The 16,565-nt window shown below is 45.5% G+C and overlaps 5 protein-coding genes across 5 annotated transcripts; 4 read left to right on the top strand and 1 right to left on the bottom strand.

Annotated features, from left to right (window-relative positions):
* Positions 1–672: 672 nt before the first annotated feature.
* Positions 673–4,187, bottom strand: LY89DRAFT_730072 (uncharacterized protein; the record flags this gene model as incomplete). The annotated part of the gene is made up of 10 exons (XM_018219437.1): positions 673–967; positions 1,038–1,235; positions 1,303–1,656; positions 1,694–2,137; positions 2,186–2,248; positions 2,303–2,715; positions 2,997–3,308; positions 3,362–3,715; positions 3,793–4,036; positions 4,090–4,187. The coding sequence occupies 10 exons, from the start codon at positions 4,185–4,187 to the stop codon at positions 673–675; spliced, it is 2,775 nt and encodes a 924-aa protein (XP_018075641.1).
* Positions 4,188–5,007: 820 nt separating this feature from the next.
* On the top strand, positions 5,008–5,766 carry LY89DRAFT_730071 (uncharacterized protein; the record flags this gene model as incomplete). The annotated part of the gene is made up of 1 exon (XM_018219436.1): positions 5,008–5,766. The coding sequence occupies one exon, from the start codon at positions 5,008–5,010 to the stop codon at positions 5,764–5,766; it is 759 nt and encodes a 252-aa protein (XP_018075640.1).
* A 2,330-nt stretch (positions 5,767–8,096) lies between these two features.
* On the top strand, positions 8,097–9,703 carry LY89DRAFT_578259 (actin-like ATPase domain-containing protein; the record flags this gene model as incomplete). The annotated part of the gene is made up of 2 exons (XM_018208934.1): positions 8,097–8,302; positions 8,356–9,703. Coding segments are annotated over 2 exons (1,554 nt in total), but the record flags the coding sequence as incomplete, so codon positions are not given.
* Positions 9,704–10,775: 1,072 nt separating this feature from the next.
* On the top strand, positions 10,776–12,440 carry LY89DRAFT_665723 (uncharacterized protein; the record flags this gene model as incomplete). Its single annotated transcript, XM_018212863.1, has 6 exons — positions 10,776–10,922; positions 10,974–11,078; positions 11,132–11,260; positions 11,311–11,562; positions 11,617–12,247; positions 12,295–12,440. 6 exons carry the CDS (start codon positions 10,776–10,778, stop codon positions 12,438–12,440), a joined length of 1,410 nt encoding a protein of 469 aa, XP_018075638.1.
* Positions 12,441–13,985: 1,545 nt separating this feature from the next.
* LY89DRAFT_730069 (uncharacterized protein) lies at positions 13,986–15,212 on the top strand (the record flags this gene model as incomplete). Its single annotated transcript, XM_018219435.1, has 5 exons — positions 13,986–14,090; positions 14,145–14,207; positions 14,263–14,449; positions 14,502–14,676; positions 14,870–15,212. The coding sequence occupies 5 exons, from the start codon at positions 13,986–13,988 to the stop codon at positions 15,210–15,212; spliced, it is 873 nt and encodes a 290-aa protein (XP_018075637.1).
* Between the last annotated feature and the right edge of the window lie 1,353 nt (positions 15,213–16,565).

Genomic DNA, 16,565 nt, shown 5'->3' with positions numbered 1-16,565 from the left:
TCTCAGTGATCTAAATCATGTGCTGTCCCGGTGCCGCTTCTTTGCCGGCTGCTCAAACACTGATGGTTCCCCCACTGTGTGCTCTAGCAGCGAAAAGAACGTGTTAGTAGAGGGGGAAGGATTAGAACGCCCTTCTAGATGGACTCTACCAGGTACCAGGTTAGGATGATTATAGAGCCTCTGGATAACGGCTTTTTTTTTTTTTTTTTTTTTTGCAATGCTATTGTGTATGCTAATGATCAGTTTGCGCTTAAACTCGTAGAGTTTCTTCTGTTGTTAAAAGTTTAGATCGCATCAAGCAAAAGGAGTATGTTGAAGTAGTATAAAAGAGTGCTGTGTAGGAAGGATGGTTGGCACATATTGCATGAAATGCGTCTCATAAGTGGAAATCATGAACACTTATTCAGAATAACTCTAGCTTTGGGCAAACCAATAACAATTAAGAGGCGATTGATTGCATTTTCAGAAATTAAGCCTGGGAGGTGATCGGCCAGCTACCCATGATAAGATCGTATCTACTAGGGCGTGAGACTGAGGGGAATGCGAGGCACAAAAGTGCAACAAAGGAGCTTGACAATAAACAGTAGGAAAGCTAATGGAATTCTGGAAATATCTTGATTGAAATCAACGTATTTAATATACAGGTATTTAGTATCAAGATGGAGTTACCTTTCACCGGTGAGGAAAAGGCACCCATTGCTCAAACTCGCCTCTGCCGGCTCGTGTTTGGCATTGCTCCAATGTCAAGTCCGCGACGCGAAACTCCGCTTTCCCATCGGCCCCTCTCAAAACCTGGTCAGAATGTCGGATCAAATTCAAAGCCTCTTGCCTGATACTACCAGCTTGTTCCACCTTTTCCTGTGAGTAGAGAGCAGCGGACCAAGCCCACAGCGTTCGGATCAGTGGTCCATTGGGGATCTGGCCTTGTGCTTGTCGGAAACTTTGGGCCGCTAATTGGAAATAGGTCCTACGTGCACGAGAAAATTATTAGTAGCGTATTTTTGGGATCCATTCTGGGTTGTGCGGGAGACCCTCACGATGCTTCTTCGAGACAAGCCCTCATGATGAAAACCTCCCCAAGTTTGTGCAGCGTATAGCCCACAAGATAATGTGTGCCACTGTGCCGCTGGCGAAGATCCCAGCACTTTTGAAATGCGGCTTCTGCTAGGTACAAAGCTTCCGGATGATTGGCGTTGTATGTAGCAAGTTGAATTTTGCCCAGTGTGAAATAGACACTAAGTTCGTCAGCGGTCGACCTATCTGCTGGGTTGGGTTGGTCGATAGAGCACTTTCTGAACATACCGGGCTTTTTCCAAAGCATCCTTTTCGCCCTTTAAAGATATATGAACCTCGTCCAATGCTTCGAGCAAGCGGCTCTGAAGCAAAAGGCATAAGGCCAAATTGGCATGGTATTTGGGCTCTAGAAGCTGCATGACTTTGTCATCTCGATGTCTGTTGGCGTACGCGAGGCCCGCTTTCAGGAGATTAGTAGCTTCATCAGTTGAGTCCTCCATCATAATCAAAGCCACTGCGATGTTTGTGTCCGAATCGACCAGATCTCTGTTGGATGCATGCACTGATTCTCTCAACGACTTAGAAACCCTCATTTCATCCAGGGCAGTCTGATGTTGATTCCCTTCGTGCGCGAGAGTCGCTCTGATGGAGGAGGTCAGAGAGAAGATATGTGATTGACGTTGCGGAGACTTTCAGGTTCGGAGAGCGTTGCTGGATGCACTTCAGGAGATGAAGGGGTGTATCGATTATGTCCTGGGCTTCTAATAACCTTCCTTGCTCATATAGCATCCAGGCCCAGATTCGACCGATTTCGAGCAGGAGTGGATTGTCAGACAGTTTGCGATCCTCTGTTGACAGTTCATGGTCATTCTTCCATTGTTGTAAGAGATGTTGAATGTGAGGAAGCCACTGAGATACGCCTTTCCAATACTTGCTGAGCGGGATACCACCCTGTTGCTTGGGTGTGAGTTTGAATATCAACGTAATCGCCCATGACCAGATGTTGACCCGCTCTTCTACGCTCATACTCTCTAGAGCTTTATCTTGTACCACTGGATGAAGGCATAGACGATCGGATTTGAGAAATCCTTTTGTTTTAAAGATATCGACTGCAGTATCTAAACTTGGACTAAATCAGCTTGCTGTCTTTCAATAATTAGGTGAAACTTACTGTTGTCTCAGATCTTTCTCAGCCTGTTTCTCAACATACAACCAGCTGTTGCCGTCGCAGTCCCTGGTTTCGAGTTTTAGTGAGATTGAAATAAAAGCAAAGGTGAGCAGGACTTACACAAAGCTTGGAGTAGACGCTGTACCAAGTATGATTAGTGAGCTCGAGACACCCTGGCTGTCCAGGAACGAGAGAAGGCGCAGAAGATGCCGAGCGCATGAGTCCAGATCTTCAGTGCTATGCTTCAGCGAAGCCTCCGGGGAAGACAAGCTGATGATATCCATGATTTGCTTTCTATCGAGGCTACAATCTTCCAAGTCCCTTGCTGCAATGTGGCGAGCGACGATAGCCAGGAGAAGTGGGAGATTTTCGCACGAGGCTGATATTGATGAGATAGAAACCTTGGAAATCTCACGCGTGTACCCTTTAGCAGTTAAGATACCGCGGCAGAAAGACAAGCTTTCTGCGAGCGAGAAAGGTTTGATGTCAAGTGTTATTGTTGTCGTGCTCGGAGATCTTCCTAGGTGGAGGGTCTTGATGGTTGTTAGAATGAGGTGAATACGAGGAGAAAGTTCCGTATTCTCCTACTAAAGTTATCAATCTCTTCACCTTTGCGTAGCCAATTCTTTCAGGCGATCCGTGCGACGCCGTCTTGTGTTGATTCACCTTTCGAGATGAATTGAAGTGAAACGGCGTTCATGACGCACGACTCGTTGAATTTAGTTCTCGTGTGACTTTCAAACCATAGGATATGCTGATATGGCTTTCCCCCTCCATCATAGCAGAAGGATGAGGCTAGTTCAGTGCAGCCTACTGCGAGCATCTTACTTGAAATGATTGCCACACGCGCATTTTCATCAATTGAACTAGCGAGTAATTTATCGATCTGATGCAATTTGTCTTTGCGCTCAAAGAGAAGGTCGCAGATGGCTGGTGCAGTGTTGACAGCTTGTTGCGATCCTAGGTTGATATCGATTGCGCATAAGATACTGTGGATCTTTTCGGAAGCAGAACGCCAATTTGGGACCCGTGGTCCTGTAAATCTAGCCATATCTGTGTGGTTTGCGTCAAGAAAACTAGTGCTCATATTCAGAGTTCGATGCTTCGTAATGGATCCATCTACCACCTGTATCAGTGTGAGGATGATGCCTGGCTTTGAGAGATTGGAGAAGCTGTCACCCTCTTCCCAGCATGTTCAGCCTTCGATTCAATAAAGTCATGTTGTCTATAGCGATCTTGAAACTCGGAATACTGATTAAGATGCTGCTGCATAGCGGAATTGATTTTGAGGCCTTTGAAATATTCCACAGAGGCATTTCCCTGGACCAAAGAGGATAAGTTGGATGCTATGCTACCAACAACTGCCAGCTTTGAGCCAGAATGCGGGGTACCGAAGAGAACTACTGCCAGCGTGGACCGCTGGATATCAAAGTCTGGTGATGCGTCCCGAGAACTTCGAGAAAGCAAGAGGCAGGACTTGACTACTAATCCACCCATAGTATGGGCAATGAATAGTATGGACCGATTGTCTTCCTATGAAAGAGGATTGTCAGTAGCTTAATAGAAGCAAAAGCAAGGGAACTGGCCCTATCAAAAGATCGCTTACTCACAATACCTTTCCGACAATCTACAAGCTGGGTCAGAAGCTCGCTGGACACAGTGTAAATTGTCTGCTTGGCCGTTTTGCTCCAAATCCTTGCATTATAGCCAAATGACATTATGCGTGGACACATGTCTGTAGTTGAAATAGACGGCAAAAGATCCCGGATCCAACAGCATGGTTTTGCATCTTTAGCTGGCAGCTTGCTCCAGGTTGACAGAGCTCCGCCGTTGAGGCCATGTACAGCGATGATACTTCTATAGTCAGAGAACTATCTACACACTGAGTTCATCTGTGCAAGACTCACTCAATGTTGACTTTAGTCTCATCTCCAGAGTAGAGAATCTCTAAGCCCAAGGCGTCCTTTTGGGTGTATTCCGGAGGACCTGCAACAACACCACCCATTGGCTCTGTGCCTTGATCAAACCCGATGCGAGCTTTAGGTGCCAATGGTTCCCGCGGAAAAGGAGCGAGGAATTCTGTTCAATGACCTCCGGTATGTGAGAGACTGAGGCTCGTGTAGCAGAGAGAAGAAAAGAGATCCACTTGTGTAGAACGACTATGATTTGATTTGATGTAGTCTTGTACCGGAACCGAGCATCAGACCGCAGGGCTGTTGGGACTCAACCTTTGCTAGCATAATGGAAACATAGAGGAAAGTCAAAGAAGAAGAAAAAGGGTGACGGGCTAAAACTAGCCAAAAATGTACTTCATTTCATTACTGTTTAGCTCACATTGGTAGATAGAAGAAGGCTCAATGAGGTAGATGAAGTGGCCAACATTAATTGACTGGTTGAGGTGACTGATATTGTCGCGGGGGCTGATGTCGCTCCATCACATAAGTGGCCTCTCGAATCCTCAGATCCTTTACCTGGGACCGAGATGATCCATTCTGCACACCGGAACCGATTTCCTCAAATTTGCAAAGTCTATCCCAACAACGAATCAAGGCCAAGGACAACGAAGCAGACAATGGGTATACAACAACACGGCTTATGGTCTGATTCCTTATGCGCTAGAGGTTGCCTACTCGGAAGGGTATTCCGAGCTTCTAAAACAGACGATCCTCACTCCCTTGGGTCTAAGCAGCACTGCGGTCACTCGTGCAGAATGCGCGACTGACGATGACAACGTGGCTTTTCCGTATGTGCAGCTTTCCGACAAGTCTTTCTACCGCCTCCGCCACAACTTAACTGATGAAACACATCCCCATGTTCTCGGTGTCATGGGAATGCAAAGCTCTGTAGACGATCTATTGGTCTGGACAAAGGCAGTGATGAGAGAAGATATGGAAGCGGAGCAATGTCCTGACCAAGTTTACAATCATCCTTCCATCTTGAGAGGCGCCACTGTGGCGAGACTGCCATTCTTTCAGACATGGAGCAGGGACGATGTCAACAGTTGGGCATACTGCATGGGTTGGACGAAGACAAAGATGCCAACATCAAGGTTTGGAGCTCTTTCATACAATTTTGCAGCACAGGATCATCGATTTGCTCAGCCGGAGAAGTACATCATCGGGGGGAACGATACTACCAACAGAACCATCCTTCAATGCAACGGCACAGTAAATGGGTCAAATTGCGGACTTTACACTTTCCCGGAGACAGAGAGTGCTATTATGGTTTGTTGTAATGGCCTTACAAATGGCGACGCTGCTGATTGGGCTGCTCGTATCTTAACTCAAGCTTTGTTCAACCTGCAGCCTCGCATAGATTTCCTCGAACTAGCAAGAATTGAAGCCGATGCGCGGAACGCACATTACCAGGCTATGTTGACAGAATGGCACAGCAATTATGACCCAGTTCCTCAAAGTGTCGCTGATGTTTTGAGGTTCGTCGGCATCTACAATGGAATGGCAACAAGTTTGACCATCACATCTCGAACCAAAACATACGATGCCGACCCCGCTAGTCTTAGTAGCCCTGCTAGCGACAGCGACCGCTCCTCCCTAGGACTTCATGTTGTTTTTAATGACATCTAGCTGTCGAAGCGGGATTTGACTTTCTACCGACCAGATACATGGAGCTTCTTCCCGCCATCTCGAGACGCGTGGCTACAGGATCAAATGCTCGACTGGGATTTTACCGGCTCCGGGCTCTTTTGCTTCTTCGGCGACAATGAGCAAATATTGGGCCTTACATGGAAATGGGATGAGAATGAGCCTCCGACGACGTTTCTGAGGCGTAGAAGTTAGGTCGTATGTGAGCGAGAGCATACTTTCTTCTCCCCTCCTCTCTGCTCCGCTTGTCCTGCAAACATACCGAGCAGTACATAGTCAATGCTTCTTAGCTCAAAGCTCTACGCGTACTAGTTAAATGAGAAAAAAATCTTTTGAAGAGTGCCTTGATCAGATGTAGGAGCACAATCAGTGACCCCGACGACGGAATATTCAATACCCGGCACGTTGGTTGCCTCACCGATCCCTCCGCATCTCCATCCCAAGTGACGTTTCCGAGCCGACAGTCTCCATATCAGATTCCGTGTTCCCCTCGCTCATGCCGACATTCTGCAGACTCTCCGCCTGCGAAAGGAGGACGAGGACGAAAACCCAACGCCTGTACTTGGAGAAGATGATCCAACCGAAAAAAGCACGCGCGGACTCTCGAATGTCCGCTAATTTCGATGCAGCAAAACGCTCATGGTAAGCGTGGTCGTCCCACCATATGCATTCCTGCACTATGGCGATAGAGAGGACCAAGAGCCAGATCCGCCCCTGTAATAGATTGGAGTTACATTAACTATCCAACTGGGTGCACAATTAAAGCATTAGCTATGAAATACCCAATCCATTTTCATATTAATACCTCCAAGAAGTGCAAAGGCAACTATCGTATGCTCATATTTGATGGCCATGGGTCCCACGTCAGCGACGAATTCCTATTCTACTGTTGGGAGCACAGAATCTTCCCATTTCAGCTCCCTCCTCACAGTACCCATCTCCTTCAACCTCTGGATATTGGTATGGTTCTGATGCACCCCGTTCATCGGAATCCAATTCCATGGAATTTTACCCAATCCATGGAATCCTTAGAATTTCATCGGGCTTTTTCCATAGAATTCGAGTACTATTATTTCCTTTTAAACATTCGCAACCAAATAAAATTTGCCTATAAATAAAAAACATATTTAAATTTACATAAGAGGTTCGCATACTAAAACATTATTCAAAATCTATAAAGCATTTCTAGTTTAATAAAATCTAAACTACTAATCAATAAATTATCCTTTAATACTAAAACCTTGCGATATACATTATCACATTACTAAACTCTCTTTCACTTAATAGAATATCTATAATCTCCTAAATCCTTCTTAATTTAATACTTAGTAATTAATTATTAAATAATAAACTTAAATTTATTGCAATAAATTATTATTTAACCTTATATTCGTTAAGGAAAAAAAATTTCAAAAAAAGGGTAGCAATACCGAATCGGGAAAAATAAAGGGATTCGACACTTTTTAGCCCATAAAAATTCCATAGAAAAAGCCCGATAAATCTCTTTAAATTTCATGGAAATGGAAGGATTCCATGGAATTGGAAAGAATTCCGATGAAAATCGGTATCCGATGAACGGGGTGCAACAGTTCAACCATTGAAGCACACCAAGATTGACTTCTTGAAAGCGTACGAGAGTATCCGCAAAAGCACCTTTACGTCCCGAATCATCCTCTCTTCTCGGCGTAAAGCAGGGTTGCATCCTTTCAAACCAGATGTTGTATACGAAAAGCTGAATATCTTCCATCAGAGCGAAGGTTCCCGTGCAATAGTGCCTGAGGATATTTGTCCTATTACTCCCAAACCGTTTTAGAACCCTCCGACTACTCCCAACAGCGCCGCCCACCTCAAATACCTTGATCAACGTCTCGCGGACGCGGAGCTTCCTGGTAACGATCTTTAGCGACTTAAAGTCTGGAGCGCCCGCTTCCGAGACCTTAGCCTCTTCATGGACATGATATTTTCTTCGATCATTCCTTCAGACAAACACATTAACTTTTGCGACAAAACATGACTGTTGAAGCTCACCCTGTCGCCATGCAAGATGCATAAAGCTTTACGGAAGATTCTAAGCAGACTTCTGCTCTTCTTTCTCAGCCTGTTGACAACCTTTTATCTTGCTAGGATATCACTATCAGGATTCGAAGACCGCAAATCTAAGCCCGGGGAGTATGGAGGTACTTCCACAGCTCATTCTTCCAAGCTGAACCCATTCTATGGTGTCAAAGCCTGGGATCATGACACTAGTATGTTCCCTCCAAAACTAGGCAGATTCGTGAAAATTCGAATAGCAAGAACTGAAATGATCGTTTTCTTTAGTACTTGGCATCGAGCTTGGAAGAACATTTTCCCGTGCTGGAGTTTACAGAGACAATGTCTTTGAGATTATTGCTGACGAGGAAGGCCGCACCTTCGTGCCGTCTTACGTTACATTCGTCCAAGATGGATCCCCTTTGATTGGATATTTCGCCATGGAGAAATCCGCAGATCATAGAGAAAATACGATCTATGATATCAGGTCAGTGCTGCTTTGATATTAGCAGTCGATTAGCTGCTGACTTGCCTTCGTAGCCTTCTGCTGGGTCAGCAACTACCAGATTCAGATTTAGAAAAAATCATTAGTGGTCTTCCATATACCATTATCGAGAAAGACGAAAAACTTATGATCAAAGGGATACTGGGAGGCCAAGACCACTACTTCGAACCTGAAGAGATTGCAGGGTTGATTATCGGGAAGCTGAAAAACATGGCGGAAGCTCATCTTGGATGCTCTATTGGGCTGGCTCTATTTACGGTTCCCTCGGAGTTCAACGACATTCAGCGACGAGCCGTCAAAGATGCTGCAGACTTTGCAGGAATAGAACTAGTGAAAACGATCAATGAGTCAATAGCTACAGGTCTAGGAGACGGATTGGATTTTCCAGTCTACGCATACAACCCTACCCACGTTCCAGAACACTACATATTCTACCATCTTGATGACAAAGACTCGAGCCTGGCACTAATTTCTGTGAACATGGGTATTCTCAAGGAAATCGCGGTAGTTAGAAGTGCGAGTGTGAGTGGGATGCTCGTAGAGGAACATTCCTCCTATAGCAAGATTTTCCCGGAAAAGGCTGTTGGGTTAGTGCGAGACCTTCTGCAACAAGCCAATATCAACATCACTCAGATTGACAGCCTAATATTCGCTGGTAATTCTGCCACGGTAGCACCCGTCGAAGAGGCTATCGAGTTATTCCTCGGCAAAAAGGCACGTTCCACAGAGAATACTTGGAAAATCCCAGTGATAGCCGAAGACGCGATCTTACGTGGAGTCTCAATTCAAGCTTCTTTGCAGAAAGAGTCTGGAGCCAATGCTGGATTCTACTGGGATAATTGGGTTGCCGTCGACCTCGGTGTTGAAATGAACCAAGGGGTTTTCGCAACAGTTCTGAGAAGAGGTGGCTACAGGAATCGTGCTACAGGAACCTTCGTAATAACAGTGGACAATCAGGAGAAAGTGTTGATCAAGGTCTATGAAGGTTGTAGGAAAATGGCCAAGGAGAACGAGCTTCTTGGTACTGTGGAGATTCTAGGCCTCCCATTCCAGCCGAGAGGTGAGTTGGAGATCGACCTCACCTTCATGGTGGATTCGGGATCCTTCTTAACGGTGATTGCGAAAGAAAAGGAGACTGGAAGGGAGGGAAGCTTAGAAGTCGCCTTGCCTTCCCGAGAATACACCCAGGATGATATCCACAAGATGATTCAGGAAGGAGAGCTTCACACGAGAGAGGATTTGCTATTCGTTCGCGCCATCGATTACGGAACAAATGTTCACGGAGAATATGAGGGCGGTGTGATGCCGAAAGGCGGTAAGCTCATTGGAGTAGACTTGATGGATTCACTTCTTGATGAAGAAATCGCCAGTTTGGGATTGTGAGGATTAAATATGGATTCGGACCCGTTGGAGAGGTTTATTTTCAAGACTTATAACATACATTTGTAATTAGACTTGGAAATGTAATCAGTCTTTACATAATCTCCGAAACTGCATAGAACGTCTACATCTGCATGATTCACACTCATCATAGATCCTACACTGGTCATTGTCCCTGCAGGTAAGCAGGTAGGGCAAGCAGATCCACCGAGTCTAATGAGAGCCGCAGACTGGATTCATCCTCGATGTCTCTTCTAGACGCTTTGTTGTGTCAGGTACCCGTAGTTGGCGTCCGGCGCTAGCATTCGCTAACCCTCGCTTAGCTCGCTACCCCCTTTTTTCGACCTCGCGACAAAATTCATTTGTTACTCAGAGACCATTGCTGTAAATATAAAGCAAGAATATGCTGGATAATATTTTAATGACTTTCTAGTATTGTCATGTTGCGATAGTGATAACCTTGAATTGTAATGTGCACTGAGCTCTGCACCTAGAAGCGGGATCTCGGCTGGCTAGCATCTAGGTCCCAAAGAATCAATATCGACAAAACACCGAAGATTATTATGATATGAACCAATCTGGTGTCATTCACTTATCTTAGTATTCGAGCCAGGCAGACACACCGCACACAGCTTTTTACCTTTTCCCAAATCCTTCTCCCTCTTTTCCTCCTTACCCACGAACATATTCACCGAACAACACACAAAATCACCAATCAAAACCTTGATACTTCTTCAGCTCAGTCATACAGACCTCCATGCCATACCTAGTCTCCCAACTCTATCTTTGCTGAGGAGAACGAAGTTTGAGCAGATAATTTCTCGCACAAGTCAACCATCAGCACTCATCAAGAGCTCAGGAGAATCAATAGGAGCAGAGAGGGCCGTGGACATCTCGATCTCGCTCACAAAAGAACTCTTCCACAAATCGTCCAACATCTTCAAAGTCCGAAAACGGGACGATCACCAGCACTGCAATATCTCAACTTTCTGAACTTCGACAGTCAGCAGACGCCGGACAGAGCTATCGAGCAATCACCACCGAATCCTTGAGCGCCATCATCAATAAAGGCACTATGAAACGAGATCTCGATTCCGTTTCGTTCTTAGACAATGAGCTTCTACCCTCGCATGAGATGCGTGTGGCAGGAGAGGAGCCAGCAATGAAAAAGCGGAAGGAGGAGGAACTTGAAAGGAGTCTGGAACAAGAGTTCGAGCTCCTTGTAAGTATATCGCGTAGTAATCTCGTCAATATCGAGCTAACAACGTCCCAGTTCAAAGAGAGCGATGAAAGCGCCGCCAAAGTCGCAGCCTCAATGACGAATTCGATTCCAAAGGTCAAACTGAACTTGATCTTGAAGAAACCTCAAACCCACGTTGTAAGTTCTAATCAAGTCCGGACAATAGTTTTCGCGAAGCTAATGTTATCTAGGCGCAAGAAGAAGCATCGGCTTGTGAAAGCCCAAGGATTACTGTCGCAAATCATCAACACCAGAACAACAACTTTATCGAAAACGACGATTCGGACTCCGAGTCTGATGCTGACGATATGGACGAAGATGTGAGTTCAATTCAATCTTACCACTAGTTATTATTGCTAACAAACAACAGGTTACCGATCCTCGCCTCGTGGCCAGAACTATCTACGACCCTATCACCGGTCTCAAAACCAGAATCCATTGGGACCATCGTGTTCGTACAGCGCGAGCCAAAGAGATCGAGGCCTTGTTTGACGAACAGCGAGTTGATCCAAAGAAAGCTGCAGAAGTTCATTGGACTTTGCGATCGCAGCAGAATATCTATCTGATCTTGCTGGACGAGGAGAAGGGGCATCATATGAAAGATGATTACCTCACGCGGAAGGTATTCCTCTGGGTCAGGGATCGTCATCGATATCAGAGCTAACATGTAGAATAGTATTGGAAAGTCTTGAGACGAGTCTTTCCGCATGGTGTCTACCGTCCGGAGGACAACCATGAAGAAGACTTGTGGCATATCTATTCCCTGTACGGAGCTCGGATACCCTTCATCCTGCTGGATCTCGATTTCATGCCCGGAGTCGCCCTCGAAAAAATTCAGCAGTCGATGACGCTCCATTTCGATCCCACTAACATGCCAAAGCTCTTCGACGCTAGTCAACTTCCGTCTTTCTTCGAATGCAAAGAGCTTCCAGTCACAATTGTTCCTTACCAATCCAAGGTCTTCGATGACATGCACAAAGAATGGAAGAAGGATTTCACTCACGTGCCCCGACAAACCTTTACCGAGGAAGAGAAAGAGAAGATGAGGAACATCCTCAAAGAATGGAAAACTCACCGGGAGCATTGTGGACTGGGTGTCTCCACCTTGTGGACCAAAAACACCTCGTGGGCTTACCTCCACGGATGTCACAACAGAGATCTGCGAGAAGGAGAACAACTGCCCATATTTGGAAAGCTGGATTGGAATGCAGAGGATGGATCGAAGGCTCGAGAAGAAGAGGGCATCGGTCCCACTGGCGAAAGTTCTCTAGACTCAGGATATGCAAGTAGCAACACCAGCTTCGATGGTAAGTCTCCCTCCGTCGAATCAAATTTGGAATTGATTTGCTGACAGACTCAGGGCCATATATCACCTCACTAGAACGCCAATCTAGTGGGTGTGGCACACTATCATTGGTATCTGAAGAGGACTCTTACGAATTGATCGACGACGAGGAGGAGGAGTCTCAACCACTTGCAAAGAAATCGATGTGGGACTGATGGATGGGGAGAATGCGTAATTTTTATGGCGCAAGATGATACGGTGTTAATTCTTATTGGCGATCGATCGACTTTCTTTGTTGATCTGTTTTAGATGACTTGGGGATGTAGAGGAGCAATGGGGACATGGACTAGGTGGCAGGCACTCTTTTGTCCTGTCCGCCGGTAATTGCGGTCAGGTTTTAATGAGGCCTGGAATGGAATTTGACAAAAGAATTGCTATTGGTGATTTAAGCGCCAGTCAATGACGCAACAGCTTCACAGTAGGTGCAGCTTGTGCAATGAAGACCATTGTAACTGCATTTTGTCAAAAGGTAACAGCAGACATTGGTCCACCATTCTTCCATTCCATGGTTGCTGAACCTGTACAATGATCCTGGACCGCAAGGGACATAGTCCATTGGACCCACAATGTGATGCGTAGACACTGAAGAAGCCCACTGACCTCAAGATTACATTGATCGAGAATGCCACGTTCGGCGATTCAGATGCTGCGCCTAGATATACACTGAAGACATGTAAGGATACGACAAGACCTTGAAGCACCTTTCGCATTGGTTAACCAAGCTCTACAGTATTACGCTGAGATCTGTGCGTGAGCACTATCTTCATGGCAACTTCCCTTGACCATATAACTCGAGCCATCCCAAGCTTCATGCAAACATAATAGTAGAAATCAGGCAATTCTCACTGGGTTGGGCTCCGTAGATCAGGACTTAGATGACACCATCTACTCTTTCCACGATTGGAGCTTTACTGACTGCTTTGGCTGCGACTGTTCATGAAAACGTCCAAGGCACCGCCTTTCAAGGGCCTTGAATGAAAGGCTTAAATTGCGGGTATTGAAGCTTAATCTTTGTGTGCTTGTCCGGAATTATTCTTGCTTGGAATGGACCAGAGTATCAAATAACAGGAGCAAAGTATAATCATCAATTGTGTTGCCTTGGAGGCTTTTCGATCATCCGAAAACTGATCGAGTTTGATCTTCGATAAGCGAGCCTTCGAATTGGTCAAAGTTGGTCTCACCATATATATGATCTGAAATCTGGGGAAAGCCCCACCTCAGCTCTGCTTCGATTTGGAACACACTAAACGTTTTCCCGAGTCAATGCATAAGATGCTTTCTGGTCAAGTCTCATCCCACAAACACCTCTTTCGGTGACTCGCTAATTCAGCCGTCTGAACTAACGACCCTGACATCTCATGCTTACCACAGCATCATTCTGGATCTTTCTCAAACAGCACAGTGCACAGAGAAATAATTACCGAGTCGTGAAACCGAAGCGAGATTTAATCCACTTCATGTAGAAAACAGGGTTAAGGCACTGGAATTTCATGTCACCGTGAATGGATGCCGTCGACTTTCCACTGAGTATGTTGCACACATCCCAGTATATCCAAGCCACACACTCTCATGTTCCAGCTTAGGTACAATATAACTTGAAGCGGGGAAATTCCACTCTTTCTGAATTCTTTCATGTGCAATTCATACTCAAGAGAAGACGTTCAACCGAATCATATGCCAACGACGTCCCAGAAATAACGATGATTGAGAGCCAGGCGAGTGGCTTTGCCCAAGACGTGCGCATTATTCATCAAGCCGCTTCACGGCGAACGTTCTTGATAGCGGCCCTTCGAGGTAGTCAGCTGGTACGCAGAACCTTGGGCCATTCTTGTAAGCATCAAATCATTGGTTACTTTTAGGTCGTAGAGTTCGTCGTCCTTCTACTCACAGGATATAGGGCGTCTGCATTTCAAGGCGACTGGGTAGGTCGGCAATCGTATAACTTCCTTGATTACCGTGCTGATACTTATGCCTTAGTACCACACCTTGAGTTCAGAATCGCACATGTTACATGACCGGAATCTCGACACCTCCCAACCATCCAACAGAGGAAGAGCTCAGCGCACTACGAAATTCGATGCTTGGAAAGCTCTTTTCTCGGCTAATGTGTTCAAACGCTTCAACACAATTGGTGTTTGGATTATGATTTTTCAACAATGCACAGGTGAGTCCTCGGATTGTAATTTGAAATCTTAAGATGCTAATTGTTTCTCTAGGTATCAACGCTGTTTTCTACTACGCTCCTCAAATCCTCTATACATTCGGCTTCACATCCGTAACCACCGATCTTCTTGCCACAGGTGTGACGGGCGTCCTGCAGACATATTCGCCCTCCCAGCAGTCCTTCCCCTTGACAACTACGGCCGCAAAACATTCCTCATCACAGGAGCAGTAGCAATATGTATCCGTCACGTCATTATCGCTGCCATCGACGGCACATTTGAGAATTCCTGGCCAACACATATGTCTGCAGGCTAGGCATCAGTCGCCTTCATCTGGCTCTTCGCCGTCGACTTCGCCTATTCATGGGGTTCTGTGGTATGGGCAATCACACAAGAATATTTCCTAACAGTATGCGCTAAAGAGGAGTCTCAATAGTAGCTTCTACGAACTGGATGTTTAATTTCCTCATTGGATTGACGGTGAAAGATATGCTCGCTAGTATGAAATGCGGGACGTATATTTTCTTTGTGGCGTTTTGTGGGATAGGAGGGGTGTTTGTCTGGATCGTGGTGCCGGAAACGAAGAATAAGACGTTGGAGGAATTGGATGTTTTCTTTAGAGGTGATAAGGAGGGGATTGCGGTGAAGGATAGAGAGAGTATGAGAGCTGTCAAGGCTAAGGTTGGACTGGCAGGGGTGGAGAATTTGGAGGATTTGAAGGGTGGTGATGAGAAGGCTGCTGAGCATCAGGAGATGATTGTGTAAATTGCTTGTCGAAGACTGAAACGAAAAAGGTATGAGACTTGGATTTTTTGGAGTCAAACAATGTCTTCATGATGTTTGTCTTTTCGTGTTTTTCTGGTTTCATCATTTTCATTGTTCAAGTTCTATGAATAGAGCGTGTGGGTCAGTTTTCGCATGTCTTAACCTTTCTTTGTTCACCAATCCATCTATGGACGTGAGGATGGCCCAGATCAAAGAGCATTTCGAGTCAATACTTCACGTTCCATTGTCAAACATCTTCCTCGTCGCGAATCTTTTACGAGGCCTAATCAACGATTGGCATAAAGAGCAACATGGCCCAATTTCCGCTCTCAATCTATCCATCATTCCATCATCATATTATACACCAGACCTTATACTTCCTTCAGCAATCAACAATGCAGCGATTTATCCCTCCCGAGTCGCAATCCTGGGATTGCGAACATACAAATCCCTCTTACCTTCAACAATGTCGAACTTGCGGAAGCGCATTGTTACCAACAATACACGGGAATGGCAACGTAATCAAATGGACCATTATCTCATTTGTTTCCATCGGCTCAACTTCTCAGAACAGATATTCGAATCGCTATCTTTTTGATGGTGCATTGGATCTATTTGATAGCACGAATAATGTTGCCATCATTCTACAAAGGGATGGTGTTAAGCATTTGTTAGCTAGGTATTCGGAAAACCAAGCTCTTTATACTAGGCAAACGGAGACATCTACTCGGACTGTAGTGTGGAATAGAGAGGACATAGCGTATCACAACAGGATTCGTCGGGTTGCGGATCAGGTTTTGCGTGGTTCTAATAGTAAGCCGAATATTTCTAGTTGTTTTCAATGATTCTAATGTCAATTGGTGTAGGAACTTCGTCATTCTTTATTCCTTTGGACTTTTGTCAACAAAAGTGGTTTATCACGTGTGTGTCACGAGCCTTAAGGTGGGGAGCCAAGCTGGTAGCGCATCGGGTAGGTGCGCTGCGGGTATACAAGAAGTAACGAACATGGGGACAAAAGTCCGTGCGTTCAGGGCATCAGAATCATGAATTTTATTAATTAATTAGCTGTAGACCAGCCACATCGCTTAATTAAGTCGTGTACCCAGAAGTCCTGCTGCTCAATAAGCCCATTGATCCATTCCTGAGGAATTTTGTCCCATTCTTCTAATACTGCTACAACCATTTGAACCTCAGTTGTTGGCTGCCTTAGGCGCCTATGGAGAGCTTGTTTTATTCTCCTCCAGCACTTCTCAATAGGATTCATATCAGGGCTAACTGCAGGATGGGGGAATAGAGTAATACCCATAGAAGTACGCCAAGTAGCACAAATATTGCTAGTAGTCTTGTGGCCGT

Source organism: Mollisia scopiformis, assembly GCF_001500285.1.
Source record: "Mollisia scopiformis unplaced genomic scaffold LY89scaffold_5, whole genome shotgun sequence".
In the NCBI taxonomy this organism is placed as follows: domain Eukaryota; kingdom Fungi; phylum Ascomycota; class Leotiomycetes; order Helotiales; family Mollisiaceae; genus Mollisia; species Mollisia scopiformis.
The sequence above is the reverse complement of the archived record's forward strand: the minus strand, read 5'-3'. Positions and strand labels throughout refer to the sequence as shown.